The sequence below is a fragment of the Mobula birostris genome, chromosome 1 (assembly GCF_030028105.1).
Source record: "Mobula birostris isolate sMobBir1 chromosome 1, sMobBir1.hap1, whole genome shotgun sequence".
Classification (NCBI taxonomy): domain Eukaryota; kingdom Metazoa; phylum Chordata; class Chondrichthyes; order Myliobatiformes; family Myliobatidae; genus Mobula; species Mobula birostris.
This window is the reverse complement of record NC_092370.1, coordinates 119755651-119776222: the sequence shown is the minus strand read 5'-3', so window position 1 is coordinate 119776222 and position 20572 is coordinate 119755651. Positions and strand designations below refer to the sequence as shown.

The following is a 20572-nucleotide window of genomic DNA, read 5'->3' as shown; positions in this document are numbered from 1 at the left end:
CAACTCCACATGCATTGACAAATTAGAAATAAAACCAGCTGTTGTTTTCTTTTGCTTTATGTTTTGTTATTAGCCTAAACGATAAAAAGAACTTCATTTGATGTCTGCTGACGATATCATGATTATTATGCTATACCTTTTTCCCTTTCCACAGAAAGCACTATGTGAATATGCCAGTAGCCTGGCTCTTGTTCCAGACTCAAATATAGCTCTTAGAAGAGACCTACAGGAGGCTCGAGCTCGATGTCTAAGCTATCTTGGCAGAGACGAAGATGCCTTGGATATAGCACAAGAATTGGTTAGTCATAACAATGTCAATGCAAAATTAAACTAACATTTTAGCCGCTACAAATTCTATGGTAAGTGTCACAAAGTGACAGAGTAACTCCATCAGCGCTGAGTTGGAAGGTCATGGGCTCAAATGCACAAGGCTTGATGATTATGGTAATTTCAGCAATAGTGAAAGTCACAACTTTTGCTTGAGAAACATTTGAGGTCAATATGAGTTCCAACAGCACTGTTTCCAAAAAAAAAAAATAGGGGGAGTGCTGACCAGCATTTCTCTCTACAGCCAATAAGCTGTATGTATTGTGGAAGTTTGCTCTATGTATATTGGCTGTGGTGTTTACTACATCACATTACCTTCAGCACTTTGTCTTTCCTTTAGTACTTCTCAATGTACAGTACTGTGCGTGTATATATAGTTAGTGTGCCCAAGACTTTTGCATCCTTTGTTCCCGCCAGATTTACAAACTCGCTCTCTGCTCCACGTTGAAAAATACACCATATAAGAGTCTTTTATTGCACTGTACAGCTGCCGCCGAAAAGCAACATGACATATATGAGTGATGATAAACTTGATTATGATACGGATTTGTATTGTGGACTGAGAGTGGGAAAGGGGCGTGGAGAACAGAAGCTTGTTTGGGAAAAGGGGAGGGAGAGAGGTGAGGGAGCACGAAGCACAAGAGAGGGATTCTGTGATGATCAATAAACTAATTGTTTGGAATCAAATGATCTTGCCTGGTATCTCAGTGCTGGGTGTGTCTGCTCCTGCACCACCCCCCACCTCTGGCACTCCTAGCCACTTGTCCACACCACCCCCCACCGCAACGCCCCACCCTCACCATTCCCGACATCCTGCCAGATTTACAAACTCGCTCTCTGCTCCACGTTGACAAATACACAGTATAAAAGTCCTAGGCACCCAAGCTATATATATGTGCCTGAGACTTTTGCACAGGACTGTACTTCTGGATGTAATGGCATGCAAACAAAATATTTTCACTGTATCTCACCAAAAGTGACAATAATAAAAGAATCAGCAGTTAATCGGCTGTTTCACTGCTTTGGAGAACCAATCTTCCCTTTTTACCTGAAAGAATTAAACAGGAGAAATTAGAATATGTTAACGATTAGTATTATCAGAAATATGCAACGCATCTTTGTGTTGATGCTAGAAAGTAAAATATTATTCTAAGCAGATTTTAAAACTAGATAACAGTCTGGCAATCATATGAGCATAGACAACGCCTTATAAAACACCAACTAAGTTAAGTTTCTGTGGAGATGTGAAATATTTGCAGTACAGTGTAGGCTTGCTGCATGTTGCAGTGTTGGAACAGTGGACCTCTTTATTAATAGGTTTATTATTGTCACCTGTACCGAGGTACAATGAAAAGCTGTGTTTTACATGCTATCCGTACAGATCATTGCAAAAGGTAAGCACTTTGATGTAGTACAAGGGAAATGCAATAACAGACTGTAAAATATAGTGTTTGTGCTACAGTTACAGATAAAGAGAAAGTGCACTGCAGGTAGGCAAAAAGGTACAAGGGCCAAGATCAAGAGTTCATTTTTATCACAACAGGTCTGTAATGACAATGGGATAGAATTGAGCCTGGTGGTGTGCATTTTCATGCTTTTGTATCTTCTCTCTGATGGAAGGTGAAGAAGAGAGAACAACAGAGGTGGAGGGGTCTTTGATTCTGTTGGCTGCTTTCCTGAGGCAGTAGGAAGTTGGTGGAAGGGAGACTAGTCTTTGTGATGGACCAAGTTGAGTCCACAACTCTCTGCCGTTTCTTGCGGTCTTGGGCAGTGCAGTTGCTGTACTGAGTTGTGATGGATCCGGACAGCATGTTTTCATTGGTGCGTACCAGCATGTTCCAACTCTGGGAAAGACTTAGAAGTGGCCCAAGCAGCAGCTTTTTTCGCACAGAGCTTGGTGCACGTATCGAATGAGCTGGCAGAAAAAGTGTTGGAGGCAGGGACGATACCAATATTTAAAAGGTACTTGGACAGGGACATGGATAAGAAAGCTTTAGAGAGATAGGAGGCAAACACAGGCAGATGGACTAGCTTAGATGGGCAGATTGACATGATTCCTGAAGGAGGCTCTCGGCCCGAAACATCAACCGTTTATTCATTTCCATAGATGCTGCCTGACCCGCTGAGTTCCTCCAGCATCTTGTGTGTGTTATCGTGGCATGGACCAGTCGTGCCAGGGGACCTACTTATGTGCTGTATGACTCTGTGATTCGAGCTAAGACTGTTACTACAGAGGTCACAGATTGGAAGGATGATGATTGTGTTATTAAAGGAGGTCTGTGAAAATCAGCAAAGCTGCAGGTGTTGGAACAAAAACAAAAACGGAAAATGCTGGAAGTACTCTGCAGGTCGGGTTGCATCTGTGGGAAGAGAACCAGAGTTTTAACTTTCAGGTCAGAGACCCTTCATCAGAACTGAAAAGGAGACAAAAGAAGCTTGCGAAGGTTGGGGAAGGAGGGTGGCTCTGATAGACTGAAACAGATGTGACCATGGGATAAACTGTAAACAGGCTGTCTGGATAATGAGTGAATGAGCATAGTCAGAGTGAGAACATAAATAAAAGAACCCAGACAAAAAGATGTGGGAGTTGTGAAATGCAGAGCAGGAAGATATGCCTGGCAATCAGCCTGAGTACAAAAAAAACTAGGTTTATTGGAAGTCCATTCTCCGATGGAAAACAGGAGTAAATATAAGTAAGCAAATTGTTAACTATAAACATGAGAAAGTCTGCAGATTCTGGAAATCCAGAGCAACACACACAAAATGCTGGAGGAACTCAGCAGGTCAGGCAGCATCTATGGAAATGAATAGATAATCGACGTTTTGGCTGAGACCCTTCTTCAGGACTGAGAAAGAAGGGGGAAGATACCAGAATAAAAAGGTTGCGGAGAGGAAAGAGGCTAGCTGGAAGGTGATAGAAGGAATCTGATAGGAGAGGAGAGTGGATCACAGGAGGAGGGGGCCTAGGAGGAAGTAACAGGGTGAGAAGAGGTAAAAGGTCAGAGTAGGGAATGCGGGGGTGGGGGGGGTTGGAGTGTGTTTACTGGAGGAGAAATCAATATTCATGCCATCAGGTTGGAGGCTACCCAGATGGAAAATAAGGTGTTGCTCCTCCACACTGAGAGTTGACGAGCTTATTCAGAAGCATAGCTAGCTGACTGAAATGATAATGAGTCATAGAATTGTGCAGCATTGAAACAGGCCTTTCAGCCCGTCATATCTATTCTGGCCATCGTGCCCACCTGTGTGAATAATATTTCCTTGCATTAATTTCATGTCCCTCTATGTCTGCTCATTCAAGTACGTCTAGATGCCTCTTAATAGTTTAGAAGGGGAAATTTGTGGGACTGTTTAAAGGGGAATTTTATCAGTTGGAAAAATCACCACCTGCGATTGTCCTATAGCCAGTGTTGTTGTCTCATTCAGTAACTTTGCGTTCTAGGTGCAATAAACACTAATTGCAGTGCAAAGTTAAGTACGCATCACTTCTAGCTCAATTTCTTGCTTGCGTTGATGTATCTTAAATACTTAGACCTCTTTAATTCTGTTTGTTGTGTTTTTTTTCCCAAAGAGATCTGAAGTAACAAACACAGACCACCTCACCACGGTTCTTAATCTCAACATTAAAATTTATCACAATGCCGGAAATCTGATGCAGGAGCTTTGCTGTTTACAACAGTTAATTTCCTTGCATCCGCTCAACCCGTGGTATTGGAAGAAGTTAGCTGAAGCCTACCATGGTCTTGCTCAAGGCTTATCATCGCCAACAGCACCACCTGTCCCAGACTGCAAGGGCGGGCACTGCCTTAGAACATCACAGCAGTCAGCAAGAGAGGCAGAATCCTCTAAAACTGGACCTGACTGTGCACGGCTGCAAGGTGAAAGCAAAAGATCTCCCATGTCGGAGACTTGTGAAAGGCAGTTGGTGTGCCCTGCAAGTGTGTCCACAGAAGAGCATTCAGTTCTGATGCTGACAAGAAGTAGAAAGCCACTGGAGCCAGTGAATGGTTCATCATCCTGTTCAATCATTGCCGCTAACATGGAGTCCAAAATTGGAGGAGAGCTGCAACGTCTGTGGCTATTTGCATATTCGTCCTTTGTGAGAGCAAGGTATGTTCTCAGCATGTAAACTACATTTGTAGATGTGTTGTTTGTCAGAACTGGTTTGGAAATACTCAGCAGGTCAGGCAGCATCTGTGGATAAACAAATGCAGTTACAGTTAATATTTCCCATCCAAAAGAAGAACAAATTACTGGAGGAACTCAGCAGATCAGACAGCATCTGTGGAGGGAATGGACTCTGTTCCTCCAGCTGTTTGTATTTTGCTGCAGATTCCAACGTCTGCAGTGTCTTGTGTCAGCATTTCTTGTGAATGATCTTACTGTTTCTCTTCACAGACATTGACTCAGCTGCTGAGGATTTCCAGCATCTTTTTCATCTCTTTTCATTTCAGACTTTTAATATCTGCAGTATTTTCCTTTTGCAATAATTTATCTCATTGTTGCTGGCAGCATACAACACATCCTTTAGTCAAGCATTGTCTTGCATTCTTCACTTCAAAATATTGTGACTTGCTGAAAGTGGAAATCATTGTTACATGGAGGGCAACAGGAGATCTGGGATCTCAGTAAACAGAGGAGTGAGGGACTGATTTACATTCATTTTGGGTATAGACAGACAAATACAATAAGGGAAAGAGGAACTGGATAAAGGTTTGGAAATATATGCCACAATTTTTAAAAATTCTTAAAAAATAAATTCTGCCATGTTCTGAGTCAGAAAGGTTTTTGTATTATTGATCACAATATACTTAAAAAGGTTCAAATTAAGCCAGCTATTAGGTTCCAGCCATTCTTTATTATGAACAGTTAATTGGTCTGTTTTTGCTTGCTTTAGGAACTGCTGGCCTTTTCTGGCTTGCAGTTTTACTGTTGTCTGGATCCTCTATAAGTGTATTACAAAATGCATCTTAACATTCCTCTGAGATGAGCACTGATGTACTGGGCTGAAACATAGATGCTCTGTTCTGGGGTTACTTGAATGGGAGTACCAACCTCAATTAACTTTCTTTATTTTTTGTTATTAGTTTTTAGTTTTTTTAATCATTTCTAGTAGATTAAGCTATTTTCATTGTTTGATTAATTTTTCAAATCTATACAAATAAGTTAAAGTATTCAAGTTTAATTATTTCAGAGGCATTTAGAAATAGTCCATAAAGATTTTCCAGCTGTCTGAAGGCCAAGATGGCAGTCCGTGGGCAGGGTGTCAGATCCAGTGCTTGTGACCCCCTTGGTTTGGAAGATGGCCGATGCAGCAAGCTCTTCTGCTCGATTAGTTCTGCAGTGACAGAACACAAATTGAGTTGTCGTGAGACACAGAAGGTGAGTTCCATGGACAAGTCAAGGATGTTATTTAAAGGAGACATTATTTAGCTGGGTGCTATCAAACGGGGGCAGTATAAGTTGATCAACACATTCCTAAGTTAGTTTCTTGGAGCAGGCGTGCAGAAAGATGGCTAAGAGTAAGAGTCCTGTGCTGCACGGAGACACCAGAGAATGCAAATGCTGGAATCCGGAGCAAAGCAATCTGCAGGAGGAAACCGGAGGTCCATGAGCCAGTGCTCTTTAGGGGGTTAGGAAATGGAGAGGGTCGGTAACTTTAAATTCCTTGGTGTTACCATTTCAGAGGATCTGTCCTGGGACCAGCGGTGCCTCAACTTTCTAAGAAGTTTACGTTGATTCGGCATATCATGTAAAACTTTGACAAACGTCTATAGATGCTCAGTGGTGAGCACCCTGACTAGCTGTATCGCAGCTGGTATGGGAACACTAATGGCCTCCCCACCTTTGAGCTCATCTACAAGGAGAGCTGCCACAAGAAAGCAGCTTTCATCATCAAGGACCCCCACCATCCAAGCCTTGCTGTCTTCTCATTGCTGCCATCAGGAAAGAGGTACAGGAGTCTTAGGTCCCACGCCACCAGATTCAGGAACAGTTATTACCTTTCAACCATCAGGCTCCTGGACCAGAATGGATAACTTCACTCACCTCAACTTTGAACTGATTCCACAACCTGCAGACTCACTTTTAATTTGTTGAGTTATGTCATGGAATAGGCCCTTCTGGCCCTTCAAGCTGCACCGCTCAGCAACTCCCGATTTTCATCTGAGCATAATCACGGGAGAATTTACAATGACCAATACAGGCATCTTTTGGGCTGTGGGAAGAAACTGAAGCACCCGGAGGAAATCCTCACAGTCACGGGGAGAACGTCAACACTCCATGCAGGCAGCGGCAGAAATTGAATCCTGGTCAGTGGTACTGTGAAGTGTTGTGCTAACCACTACATTACCATGCTGCCCCACGACTCTGTAATTCATGTTCTCAATATTGTTCATTAATTAATTTATTATTATTTGTGGGATTTTTGCAGTTTGGCGTCTTTTGCACATTGTCGGTCTTTGTGTGTAGTTTTTCATCAATTCTATTATATTTCTTTGTTCTACTTTGAAGGCCCACAAGAAATAAATCTTAGAGTAATATTTAGCAACGTACACTCAGTGTCCACTTTATTAGACACAGGAGGGGAACCCAGTGTTGATCTTCTGCTACTCTAGCCCATCCACTTCGAGGTTCGTATTGTACGTTCAGGGATGCTTTTCTCCACCCTACTTGTAACGTGTGGTTATTTGAGTTACTGTCATTTTTCTGTTAGCTCGAAACAGTCTGGCCATTCTCCTCTTGACTTCTCTCATTAACATGGCATTTTTGCCCACAGAACTGCCACTCACTGGATGTTTTTTTGTTTCCCGCACTGTTCTGCCTCTAGAGATGCTGCTTGTTTTGTACACGCATCACTTCCTGTTGGTAAGCTGGCTTTTGCAAATGCCATGATAGCATTCATTTCAAGGTCTAGAATACAAGAGCAAGGCTGTGATGCTGAGGCTTTATAAGGCATTGGTGAGACCTCACCTTGAGTATTGTGAACAGTTTTGAGCCCCTGTCTAGCTTTGTATACAACACGCTGTGAGGGCAGTAGATGCACCGTTCTCTGTAAACTCTAGAACATCCCAGGAGGTCAGCAGTTTCTGAGATACTCAGACCACCCCATCTGGCACCAGAAATCATTCCACAGTCACTTAGATTACATTTCTTTCCCATTCTGATGTTGGGTCTAAACTATAACTGAACCTCTTGATCTTGCATACATTTTGCATTGAGTTGCTGCCACATTATGAGCGGATTATATATTTGCACTAATGAACAGGTGTACCTAGAAAGTAGCCACTGAGTGTATTGTATAACGTACTTCGATAATAGATCTACCTTGACCTTTGCTGGAGGAATTCAGCAAGTCAGGAGGAAAAGAGTTATCAATATTTTGGATCAAAACCCTGCGTCAGGACTAACATTAGGCACAGAAACAATGTTATTGATCCATTGTCCTCTGGGTTAAGGGCCTGGTCCATCACTGTTGCTCAAAGCTTTGCTCTATTATCCTCTAAACTTTGCACATTAATGACTCTGTTCATCACTAATATATCTTTAGTCTTCTGGAGATATCATACTTAGTTTGCAATCGATGGATGCCTTTGTTTTTCCTGTTGTTGCTCATTGCTTTATTTATTATTACTGTTCGCTGTGCCAGCTTCACACAAGCAAGGAATTTCATTGTTTCCTGGTTTTATATGACAATGAATTCATCTGAATTGAATATCCAGCTATGATGCTGAAAAAGACACACTGCAGAAACTCTCATCACATTCACGCTTGCATTCAAAGGGGAGATAGCTATGAGACAACTACTCTCTGACTCTCCCAGATATGGTCCCTACAATGTAGCAGATGTGATTACTGTCCAAAATCCAGAAATGTTGTCAGCCACAAGTGTTCTGATTGAAGATCTTGTGTATTTAAGCAAGAAATAATGCTCGAGGAACTCAGCAGGTCAGGCAGCATCTGTACTCTTGTGTTTCCATCTTGTGTCCTAAAACAAAAACCTCAAAGGTAGCCCTTTGAGATATTTTTGTTACTAAATGCAGTTGTTGAGTTTGACTAGATTCATTAAAGTGAGTTTCAGTTCATCAGTGCAAGATGAGCCGAGACTGACTGGGCTTTGCCTTTGACATATTGCTTAATGATCTGTTGTAGCTCTCTCTGCAGTGTGAACAGCTAGCTTATGAAATTGTCTGTGCTCAGACTTCTGTTGCAGATGATGAAGCCTCAGCAGACATCATTTGTCCTGGAGAGGAGCCAGGCTGTGCAAGAAGAGATCAGTCAGCAGCTCAGCAGGTTGTATCAGAGTGAAGAGTTGCTGAATGTCCTAACCAAGGTACAGTGAGCTTTGGTTGTTTGAGTGTGTATTTGTATTTATTTTATTGAGACACAGGGTGGAATTGGCCCTTCGAGCTGCACTGCCCAGCACTTCCTCAATTTAACCTTAGCCTTATCACAGGACAATTTACAATGACCGATTAAGGAGCACCCGAAGAAAACCCACACGGTCACGTGGAGAACGTACGAACTCCTTACGTGCAGTGCCGGGAGTTGAACCTGGGTTGCCTGTACGGTAAAGTGTTGTGTTAACCACTACACTACCGTGTCACCCTTTTATATACCAGAAACTGAGTGAGTTTCTCAATACCAAGAGCTCCTACAGGTAAGATAACTAGCATCGTTTTCTTTTAAACTGCAGTGAATAGAAATTTGTCTTCAGTCACAGGTCCTAAAGTACAATGTCTTTGAGTCTGTATATTTTATTCTGCTTCCAAAATTTGATACACTTTAATCTTGGGCCTATATACTGTATATCTGCAGTCTCACACAGAGAATAGGACAGTATACAGCACAGGAACAGGCTAATTGGCCCACCATGTCTGCCTAGAACATGATACCAAATTTAACTAAATCTCTTTTACCTGTACTTGGCCCATATCCCTTCATTCTCTGCAGATTCATGTGACGTTTAACAAGTAGCACTCTCATACCTGCTTCCACCACTGCCCCTGACAGCCCATTCCAAACACCTAACACTCTCTGTATGTTTAAAAAAAATATCTCTTCATGTCTCATTTAAACTCCTCCCCCCACCACAAGTATCTGGCCTCTAGTACTTAGCATTGCTACCCTAGGAAAAGGAATCTACTATCTTCTCTATCTATTCCTTGTGCAATTTTATAAATATCTTTCAGGTCTCTCCTCAGCCTCCCACACGCCAGAGAAAACAAGGCAAGTTTCTACAGCCTCTCCTTTTTCTTTGCTCATACCCTCTAATCCAGGCAGCATCCTGGTAAATCTCTTTTGCACCCTTTCCAAAGCCTCCACATATTTCCTATAACGGGATGACTAGAAATAGACAGAATCTCCAAGTGTGGCCTAGCCAAAGTTTTATATAGTTTTACATGATGGCTGCCTCACGTGACAAATAAGTGAAATTTGGTGCAGATCCTTGTAGCTATGTATGGGGACTGTATTGGTCATGGACATTTCTTTATACACAGCCAAATAGATTTTAGTGACCTGTGAAATTTCCATCTTTTGGAATGACTGCTAAATTCATAGATTTAAGCGCAGCTCTGAGTCTTCATCTTGACCCAGGTCATTATGCACGTAGCACTGAGTGATGGATTTGAATTGAAGGTAAAGCAGAAAGAATTCAATTTCAAGTTTATTACCATCGGCATGCATACATACCCAGGGTGTAATTGCCATGAAAGTTGGCCTTTTTGCAGCAACAGCACAGTATCTTACAAACACACGTTAATATAGACGTAAATTATACATAATAAGAGCAGGGGTTGAGGGTGTTTTGTCTCAGTTCAAGAATCGGACGGCAGTGGGGAAGATGCTGCTGTTGAACCTCGAGGTGTGGGTCTTCAGACTTCTGTACCTCGTGCCTGGTGGCAGCATTGAGAAGAGGAGAGTGCTGCATTGTCAGTAATCCTTCTTTGGATGTGATGTTAAAAGTAAGATCTGTTCAGATATATATTAAGGATCTCATTCATGTTATTTCAATGCTCAGAGAGTTCACCTGGCCAGCATTTTTGCTTTAACCAACATCATCAGATTTGCTTCATGTGCATCATTGTGGTGTGCTGCCATATTAACATGCCTAACAAGTCTTTGCAACAGTAAGCACTTTGAAAGGTCTCTGAGGCGGTCTAACGGTGCAAATCTGCTTCTGATTTTGCGGAAAATATCACAATTGATATTTCTGGATGCTTTTTTAAAATGATGGTTATATTTTATTTGATTTCCTTTGGGATCCATTTTAACGACTCTATATGATTAAAGTTTAGAAGTATGTCATTCCACTTGGCAAGGGTTTCTTTGCGGTTATATAGTTTAAAGACTCGCCTGGCAGAACATATTGTACAGTTTATTTTAGACTATGTCAAAGTTGTTGGGCCTGCAACATATGCATGTAATTTGGCGTGTTGTGAGCAAGAGCATCTGGATGTGATCCTAGTGTGTTAACAAACAGTAAAGTTCATTTCACTGAGACAGCATGCAACAGGAAATTGTCCTCTAAATAAAACAATTTACCGTATCCTGTAGACTGGTGGTTTGATCCCCTTCATTATCCACGGAGCTGCCCTGGGAGGATTGCATTTAACTTACTCAAAGAATATTTTTGTTAATGTTTGTCTTTAATGCAAAACATCTTTAGGAAGACCTTCTGTTCCAGACATGAGTTACATCCCTATAGTATGGACTAGAAACTTCACTGCCCTATGCACTTCTTCGGAAAGCACTGAGCGGTTTTGCAATAATAGTTGATTAAGCTTGTTGACTGCTTTCTCATTTTCTCTCCTGGGGATATCCTCAATGCAAAAAAAAAATCTCTTTACAAGTAGTTATAATACAAAAAGAACTGTAAGCTTGCATTAAATGTCAGCAGCTTAATTTTTGAAAGAATCTTTGGGATGATTTTATGTTTGTCACTCCTTGGCAGTTTGTAGCAACTTATTTCCAAGTGTACTTTAAAATGTTATATGGAATTCCTCTCTGATATATGAAGACTTCAGAGCATTAATGGACCGTTGAGAAGAGGCTACACTTAAGAAGAGAATGATAGAAGCAATGTTGGAGATTTTTTGCATTTTAAGGGTATTGTTAGCTGCAGCCCAATATGAACCATGCCAAGAGGTGACTGAATGATTAGAAAGAGTTTGGCCTTTATTGCAAGGAGGTTGGAACAGCAAACTGATAACTTTAGTGTAACCATGCTTGGAAACCTATTGTCTCCTTCCCTTAGTGAGCTGTATTTGTCCTGAGAAGCTGTAATGAAGGTTTACTCAATTGATTCCTTTTTCAGAGAAGGAGGTATTGATCAGAACGTATCCAAATTGTCTGGACTATCAAGTTACCTATTAGGTAATCTTTCTGGAATGCATGAACTTGAATTATCTTCGGCCCTGAAGACCTGAGATCACTGTGGTTTATCCACTGCAGCTCCTTTAAAATGATCTTCTGCAACAACTTTCCTCACTTTTGCCATGAATCCAGGGCACACTGTCTTCTAATTACTGTCATCAGGGAGGAGGCACAGGGGCCTGAAACCTATACTCAGCATTTTAGGAACAGCTTCTTCCCTTCTGCCATCAGATTTCTGAATGGTCCACGAACACCGCCTCATTTTTCCTTTATTTTGAACTATTTATTTTTATAATTTATAGCAATTTTATGTCTTTGCACTGCCACAAAACAATAAATTTCACATAATTTAAGTTAGCAATTTTAAATCTCATTCTCATCCTGAATTTCCGAGTAACTTTAATTTCTCCTGTATGGACAACAGTTTTCAGTGTGGCAAATCACACTAACCTCACTCATAATTAGAAAATGTTTCAGAGGACAAGGGGTACAGGAACATCAGTGGCAACAGAGAACTTCACATTTATTAGTGCTTTCCCTCCTCCAACCACTATTTACTTCAGTTCCTTGACCAGATAGAAGGAGTAATATTTTAATTTAAATTTGATATTAATTCTGACACTATAAATTTAATTTCATATGAAAAAGGCTGAAAAAAAACTTCTGTTGACTGAGCACCGTTATTAGCATATAATAGCTGAACAGAATTTTAACTGGAGCCTACTTGTTCTCAGAGGCTAATATTGAATTGTTTTAATGTGGGTAATACTTCTTTAACATTGCCATTGGATTTGTATAATTTTGCCATAAATAGTGTTTTTACAGTAATAACATTAATATCTAATAAGCAAAAATACATGCTGAAATTTAAAAATAATTAAATAGGAAGCTACATTGTATTTATATGTGGCCCTGTAATGTTGTAGGATTGTATCTAGTGAGAGATGGGAGAGCGCTAGATCAAATCTGGAAATTGAAAAAGATTCAGGAGATAAATGAAACTTTTTCTTAAATCAGCAGGATGTAGGGATGGAGATTCCACTGTCTGGGAGGGTGGGGGAAAGTAGATCTGGTACTAGCTTCCTTAAGGAATTGTAAGTATTTTGTTTGTTTCAATACGTATTAAATGTATTTACCATTTCTTTTAGACAATGGGGAAGGACCTATTGTCAGAGAAGATCAAGAATGGTGCTGATGCTGAAGGATGTGCTGCTTTTCCCAATTCATCTGCTTTATCCAACGTTAACATTGAGACAGGTTCGGACTTTGAGGAAAGGTGGTTTAAGAAGACTCACTATATTTCCCTACCATGGTAGGGTGGGGAGGAAAAAGAAGAGCTTTGAGTATTGCAAATGTGGCTTGATCGTTGCCAAGGAGACTGTGTTTATTGTGGACAGTTAAAGAAATGTGCTGCTTTGGTGAGTTGAGCAAAATGCAGAGCCCTCTAGGCCAGAGTGGTGAAGTACAAAACAAGATCACAGTCTTATGGTGGATTGATTATGCTTTGCACAGCCTTACTGAAGCAGTTGGATTTCAGAAGTGGCATAAGAAACAAACTGATTTGTACTTTACCTCTGCAGAATTCATTGATAAAACACTGTTCACTTGAGTCCTGTCAGTGATATCGCTAGCAGTGTGTTCAGAAAACAGGCGTTTGTTACTGCAAGACCTCTAGTATAATCCAGTCACCAGCTGTGTGAAGAGTAATCTTCTTGTACAGTGATTTCAGCATCTGTATTTAAAATATTCTAACAGCATGATTTTCTCCCCACAGTTTTATTACTATTTAATGTGATCTTAAATTTTCTGTAAATGGAGAACATGAGCAGAGGGAATAATTAAAGACAAGAGAAAATCTGCAGATGCTGAAAATCTAAGCAACACAGCCAAAATGTTGGAGGAACCCAGCAGGCCAGGCAGGATCTATGGAAAAGAGTATAGTCAAAGTTTTGGGCTGAGACCCTTCAGCAGGACTGGAGGGAAAAAAGATGAGCCAGATGGAGGGAGGGAGGAAGAAACACGAGGTGAAGAGCTGGGAAATTGGTAAAGGGCTGGAGAAGGGGGAATCTGACAGGACAGAAGGCTATGGAAGAAAGAGAAGTGGGAGGAGCACCGGAGGGGGTGATTGGCAGGTAAGGTGGGAGAGGGAGTGGGAATGGTAAGGGGAGGGAACATTACCAGAAGTGCAAGAAATCAATATTCATGCAATCAAGTTGGAGGATATCCAGACGGAATATAAGGTGTTGCTCCTCCAACCTGAGTGTGGCCTCATCACGACAGTAGAAGAGACCATGGACTGACATGTCCATGTAATAATTTAAATTTTGTTTCCCCACATTTTCTACTACACATTGTTGAGTTGTTATGTCACCTTGCTGTACATATAAACTTGGGTCATCAGGTTTGTGTTGTGAATACATACTGAACATGTAACTTAAACTGACATTCCCAGTGAAGTACAACAGGGATGCCACACTTTCAGAGGTGCTGCGCTTCAGTAGAGTGTTAAGTTAAGAATCTTTTAGCAGATTAAAGTGGTTGCAAAGTATCTTGTTATGCTGAATAAAGTGCTTGGCATTCTGCATGACCTGGCCCTCTTGATCCCTCATCTAGCATAAAATGGATTACTCTTTGTAAGAGCTTGCTGTGCACAATTTGGCCATTGCATTTCTGATATTACAATAATGAACATGCTTCATTGGTTGTAAAGTGCTTTGGGACATTTGAAGCTTGTGAAAGCCGTGTTCTAAATGCCTTAGAGATTAAAGTTCTTGCTGCTTATTAATAAGCAAGTTGTAGATGTAAAGGAGGGGGACGCAAATGAAGACTTCAAAAGTTAAGAGGATGTGATTATTATTATACTGGCTTGTTCTCTGAACATATGAGGTGAAATGCCAGGGTTGTACAGAACTGTGGTGTTCTTGGGTTTGATAGTCTGTGTCCATTGGTTTCAGTCTACGTGTACACAGGTCAGAGCCACCAGGATGTCCACACCTGATCACTATTGAACGTTCCTTGCTTGAAATTCATGTCTGAGGCACTGATTGGGAATTGGTTTGAATGAATTTAACCTGGAGCAGTCCTAGAGTTAGGACCACAGAGCTCATGTGATTAGGATCTTGACCGATATTTAGATGGATCTGCCCACATTGATGCTGCGACTCACATACACTATGGAAGTTCCAGTTTCCTAAACTAACACAGCAACCTCTGTCCTCTACTTGAGCTGTGAGTACCCCTTCGGAGCCTAACGAAGCAGCTCTCAAACTTAGAAAATGGCTTCTGAGCCTGTGCCGGGTCAACCCTGTTGCAAGAACATTCGGTGCATTGGGATAGCAGGTTTTTAATTAGTATTTAGCTTCAGTGTTTTTAATTGAGTTTCAATTTGTTTACTGGTGTTTAAATATAAGACTTCTTATCAGTTTTTTTTAAAACTTTGTCTTCCTCTTTGAAACAGCTGCTACTGATGGTCTGTGTCAGAGATCAGTAGGAGTGACACCAGTGTTAGATACCTGAGGACAGCTCAGCAGTTGTTGGAGTCATTGTGTGAGTGTAGCTGGCTTTCCTCACTGCTAGGGTCCCTGTCCTGTGCTGGTCCACACTAGGGTGCCGTGCTGGAGCAGACAGCTAGTGAGGGGAAGAGGCAGCAGCCTCAGGATTGTGGATAGATGGATGTTGTGCAAAGTCCTGGGCCCACAAGCCATGCAGGGGAAGAACACGTGCGTGGTCTCAGCAGGTCAGTCAGCAACTGTGGAAAGTGAAACAGTTTCTCTCTCCACATGTAACCAGTTTCCAGCATTTTCTGGTTTTCTTTCTGATTACCAGCATCTGCAGTTTTGTTTTTATTTCTCACATACATTAACTTGTTTTCCACTGTTCAGAAAGGAACATTTGAATAGGGGAATATTAAACCCCTTCCACTGCATTTGATCTTTGCTGTTCTGTAGCTTGATCTATCGTTCTACACACTGTCACAACCTTGTCTAACAGTGAAACTCTGTGCCTTTTGAGAAAGTTTCAACTGAACCCTACCTCAGAAGCCCTTTGCGTGAAGAGGTGTCTCTTGACATCACCTCTCAGTTCAGTTTTAGTAAGGACCTCAGAAAATCAAAATAGTTGAGGCCAAGTAATATGCAGTTGCAAGAAAAAGTTTGTAAACCCTTTGCAGTTACTTGGTTTTCTGTCTTAATTACTCATAAAATGTGGTCTGATGGTCATCTAAGTCACAGTAATAGAGAAACACAATCTGCCTAAACCAGGGGTGGCCAACCTGTGGCGCACTGGATGATTAGAAGTGGCGCATTGCACCCCAGTGATAATAATAAAAAAGTAAGCCTACTCATGCAAAAAGTATTAACCAAAAACCAATTTGTAGAAAAAAAATCTATAACAGGAATTCCAGTAGCTTAGAGCTAGAAATGGGTTTTACTGAGAATAAATCTAAAACTTAGCAATTATTTTTTGCGATTTTATTATTTCGTGCATATCTTTTGGTGAATGTTATCATCTTTCACATTAATCTGTTTTTAATTTTTAAAAAATGTTCAATGAGTCAAACTAGGAAAGAAGGACTTTTGTTCTGCAGTGGTTCCATAACTGTTCAACACACGTTTGATACTTGTTTGATCCTGAGGTGCCAGGCGTCTGCACCAGTGGTGCATCGCAGGTTTGTGCCAGTCAGTTTACAATTGACACTCGTGCTCTACGGAGTTGTGCTTTGTTCGTCCTTTGTGAACATTTGCTGTTTTGTACTTTTTCAAAAATTAAGCCTTGTTTTTACATTCAGTTACCCATCACAGTGCAAAAGAAAAGCAGAAAGTGATAGTAAGCAGTGAACAGTGGGAAAATGAGTTCTTATTTGTAGCGGGTCCGTCAGGAAAACCGTTGTGCATTGTTTGTGAAAACACTTTCTCACATAATAGAAGACATGATCTTAATAGACACTATAAAACACAACATCAGACTGAAATAGACGGAAAACTGAAGCTAGTGTTTGGGTCTGAGTTATGGAAAGAATATGTGATTAAGAAAAAGGAAGAAATCAAAAGAAGACAAAATATATTTGTTAAAAGAAGTTGTGAAAGTTTGGCGATGACAGAAGCATCCTACGAAATTGCTTTAGCGTTGGCCAAAAAGCGGAAGTCTTTCTCTGATAGAGAAGAAATTGTTAAGCCTTGTCTCCAAATATTTGCAAGATGTCTTGGTGATAAAAATATTGACAGGAAAGTAGACGAAATTGCTCTGTCAAAGCAAACAGTTACGAGACGCACCGAAGAACTCTGTCATTATGTATCTGAGCAACTGAAAGACCTCGTCCGTGCTTGTACTTTCTTTTCTTTAGTTTTGGACGAATCTGCTGACTTATGTGATGTAGCCCAGTTAAGCATTTTTATAAGAGGAATTGATCATTTTAGCGTCTTTGAAGAACTTATCGGTCTTGAGTTGCTTCATGGAAAAACAAGAGGATCAGACATATTTGACAAAGTAAAATGCCTAGAAAATCTACAACTAGATTCTAGTAAACTCATCAGTGTTTGTACTGACGGAGGGCCGTCAATGATAGGTAAAGCCGCTGGGACTACAACTTTGCTTGAATACTTTTTAGGTCGTCCTCTACTAAAATATCATTGCATTATACACCAAGAGTCACTGTGTGGAAAAACTTTTAAATTTGCAGCATGTTATTTACTGGTTGTGAAATGCATAAAATTAGAGCAAGAGGATTAAACAGACGAGAATTCAGAGAATATTGTGAAATGTTAGATTTGGAATATGGTGTGCTGGCTTTCGAGAGGACAGGTTCTGAGTAGATTTTGGAAACTGAAAAATACTGTTCATAATTTTCTAGAAGAGAAAAATGAGCTGCTTGAGGAAAGAGCCCTTTTAAGTGATAACAATTGGCGATTTGATTTAGCATTTTTAGTTGATGTTACCAGTCATCTCAGTAATCTAAATTTGAAACTCCAGGGCAAGAACAAATTGTTTCCTAGCTTAGTAAATGATATCAATGCATTCAAGATGAAGTTAAAACTGTTCACCTCTCAGTTAGAAAATAAGGATTTGAGCCAGTTTTTGCACTTAAGAGAGCAGAGTGAATGTGCTAAAGATAATGGCAATTTGACAAAATATATTGAAAAAATCAGGTTATTGCAAGTCATTTGAAAGTCGTTTTTGTGATTTTGCTAAAGAAGAAGACTGCATACTTACATTTATAAACCCATTTTCACTTAGTGAACAAAAAAATCATGAAGATGCCTAGTAACATACAAATGGAACTTAGTGACTTGAAAACAAGTTCATTATTGAACATGAAATTTGATGAGCTTCCCTCAGTCCCAAATGCTTCTGACATGATTAATTTCTGGCCATCATTACCCTGTGAACATTTTCCAGAACAAAGAAAATTTTCCCAGAGTTATATCTGTCGTTTTGGAACGATGTACAGATGTGAACAAGCGTTTTCAGCCATGAAATTGATTAAAAACAAAACGAGGTCATGATTGACATTCAAATTTGAAGAATTCTCTGCTACTCTCAGTAACTAATTTAACTCCAAACATTAAAAGCTTGGCAAAATCAAAACAGACTCAAAAGTCTCATTAAGGTAAGTAATGCTTATCTTGTTTTTATATTAAATCAATATATCATGTAAAAATGCTAAATATGTCTACATTAACATTTTTACAAGAAGTGAATGAGCGTACAAGAGTTGTATGGTGCATCTGAACTTGTGCGTGAAAAAATTGACGCATGGAATGTAAAAGGTTGGCCACCCCTGGCCTAAACTAATAACACACAAACAATTGTACTTTTCATGCCTTATTGAACACATTGTTCAATCATTCACAGTCTAGGCTGGAAAAAGTATGTGAATCCTTGTATTTAATAACTGGTAGAACCTCCTTTAGCAGCAGTTACCTCCACCAAATATTTCCTGTAGCTGCTGATCAGACTTGCATAACGGTGGGGAGGAATTTTAGATCGTTCCTCTACACAAAACTGTTCTAGTCCATCAATATTTCTGGTATACCTTGCATGAACAGCCCTCTTCAGGTTCTGCCAGAGCATCTCAATTGGATTAAGGTCTTGACTCTGACTTGGCCATTCCAAAACACAATTTTCTTCTTTTTAGACCATTCTGTTGTTGATTTATTCTTGTGTTTCGGATCATTGGCTTGTTGCATTATTCAACTTCTGTTCAGTTTCAAGTGACGGACTACTACCCTGACATTCTCTTGTGAAAAGTCTCGATACAATTTTGAATTCTTTCTTCCTTCAATAATTGCAAGCTGTCTAGGCCCTGAGGCAGCAAAGCAGCCCCAAACCATGATGCTCCTTCCAGCATGTTTCACACCTGGGATGAGGTTTTGGTGTTGGTGTGCAGTGCCCTTTCTCCTCTAAACATAGCAGTGTGCATTTCTGCCAAAAAGGTCAAATTTTGTCTCATCTGTCCACAGAACATTGTCCCAGGAGCATTGTGGAACATCCAGTTGGTGGTTTGCAAACTTCAGATGTGCAGCAATGTGTTTTTTGGAGAGCAGTGGTTTCCTCTGTGGTGTCCTACCATAAACACTGGTATTTTTCTTATAGTGGACACGTGAACAGAGACTTTAGCAAGTTCTAGGGATTTCTGCAGGTCTCTTGCTGTTACCCTTCGGTTCTTTTTCATCTTCTTCAGCATTGCATACTGTGCTCTTGGTGTGATCTCTGCAGGACACCCACTCCTTGGGAGAGTAGCAACAGTACAGAATTTCCTCCATTTGTAGACAATTTCTTTTACTGTGGACTGATGAACACTAAGGTCTTTGGAAATGCTTTTGTAGCCTTTTCCAGCTTCATGCATCTCTACAATTCTTCTAAGGTCCACTGAAAGTTGTTTGATTGAGGCATAGTGCACATCAACAGGTCTTTCTTGAGAAGAGCAGGCTCTGTCAGTAATCTGACTTTGTGTATCTTTTTTGTAGGACAGGGCATCTCTACAACCCACACCTCCAATCTCATCTCATTGATTGGAATAACACACAAAATGCTGGAGGAACTCAGCAGGCCAGGCAGTGTATATGGAAAAGAGCAAACAGTTGACATTTTGGGCTGAGACTCTTCATCAGGACTGGAAAAAAAAGATGAGAGGTCAGGGTAAGAAAGTTAGGGGAGAGGAGGAAGAAATACAGGGTAGTTAGTGATAGGTGAAACCAGTAGAGGGGGAAGGGTGAAGTAGAGTGCTGGGAAGTTGTTTGGTGAAAGAGAGGGGAGAATCTGATAGGAGAGGACAGAAGGCCATGGAAAAAAGAAGGGGGAGGAGCACCAGAGGGTGGTGATGGGCTGGTAAGGAGATAAAGTGAGAGAGGGGAATGGTGAATGAGATGGGGAGGGCGTTGGCAATTACTGGAAGTTCAAGAAATCGATGTTCGTGCCATCAAGTTGGAGGCTACCCAGACGGAATACAAGGTGTTGCTCCTCCAACCTGAGTGTGGCCTCATCGTGGCAGTAGAGGAGGACATGGACTGACCTGTCAGAAAGGGATTGGGAAGTAGAATTAAAATGGGTGGCCAACAGGATTTCCCTCTCCAAATGGCGTTTGTAGAAGGCATTACCCCAGAGGTTCACATTTTTTTGAACCTAGACTGTAATTTAAATGTTGTACTCAGTATTGACGAGAAGTACAATTGTTTGCATGTTATTAGTTTAGGCAGGTTGTTTTTGTCTATTATTGTGACCTAGATGAAGATCAGACCACATTTTATGAGTAATGAATGCAGAAAACCAGGTAACTACAAAGCATTCACAAACTTTTTCTTGCCACTTTAAACAGGGTTCATGGAGCAAATCAGAGTGGATGTGGGGAACCTGTTTCCTCTCAGTGGGGAGC

At 40.7% G+C, this 20572-nt stretch overlaps 1 protein-coding gene across 4 annotated transcripts in view; it reads left to right on the top strand.

Moving 5' to 3' along the window:
• The window catches only part of c1h8orf76 (chromosome 1 C8orf76 homolog), a 30004-nt gene extending 15563 nt beyond the window's left edge, over positions 1-14441 (top strand). For 3 of the 4 annotated variants that reach the window (XM_072261299.1, XM_072261328.1, XM_072261318.1), the window contains 4 exons: positions 155-298; positions 3899-4437; positions 8527-8659; positions 12852-13099. In XM_072261299.1, the coding sequence (XP_072117400.1) occupies positions 155-298; positions 3899-4437; positions 8527-8659; positions 12852-13019 (984 nt within the window). In that variant the 3' untranslated portion in view covers positions 13020-13099. Of the gene's footprint in view, positions 1-154; positions 299-3898; positions 4438-8526; positions 8660-12851 lie in introns of all 4 variants that reach the window. The other variant, XM_072261307.1, reaches the window with a different exon arrangement.
• The last annotated feature ends 6131 nt before the right edge of the window (positions 14442-20572 follow it).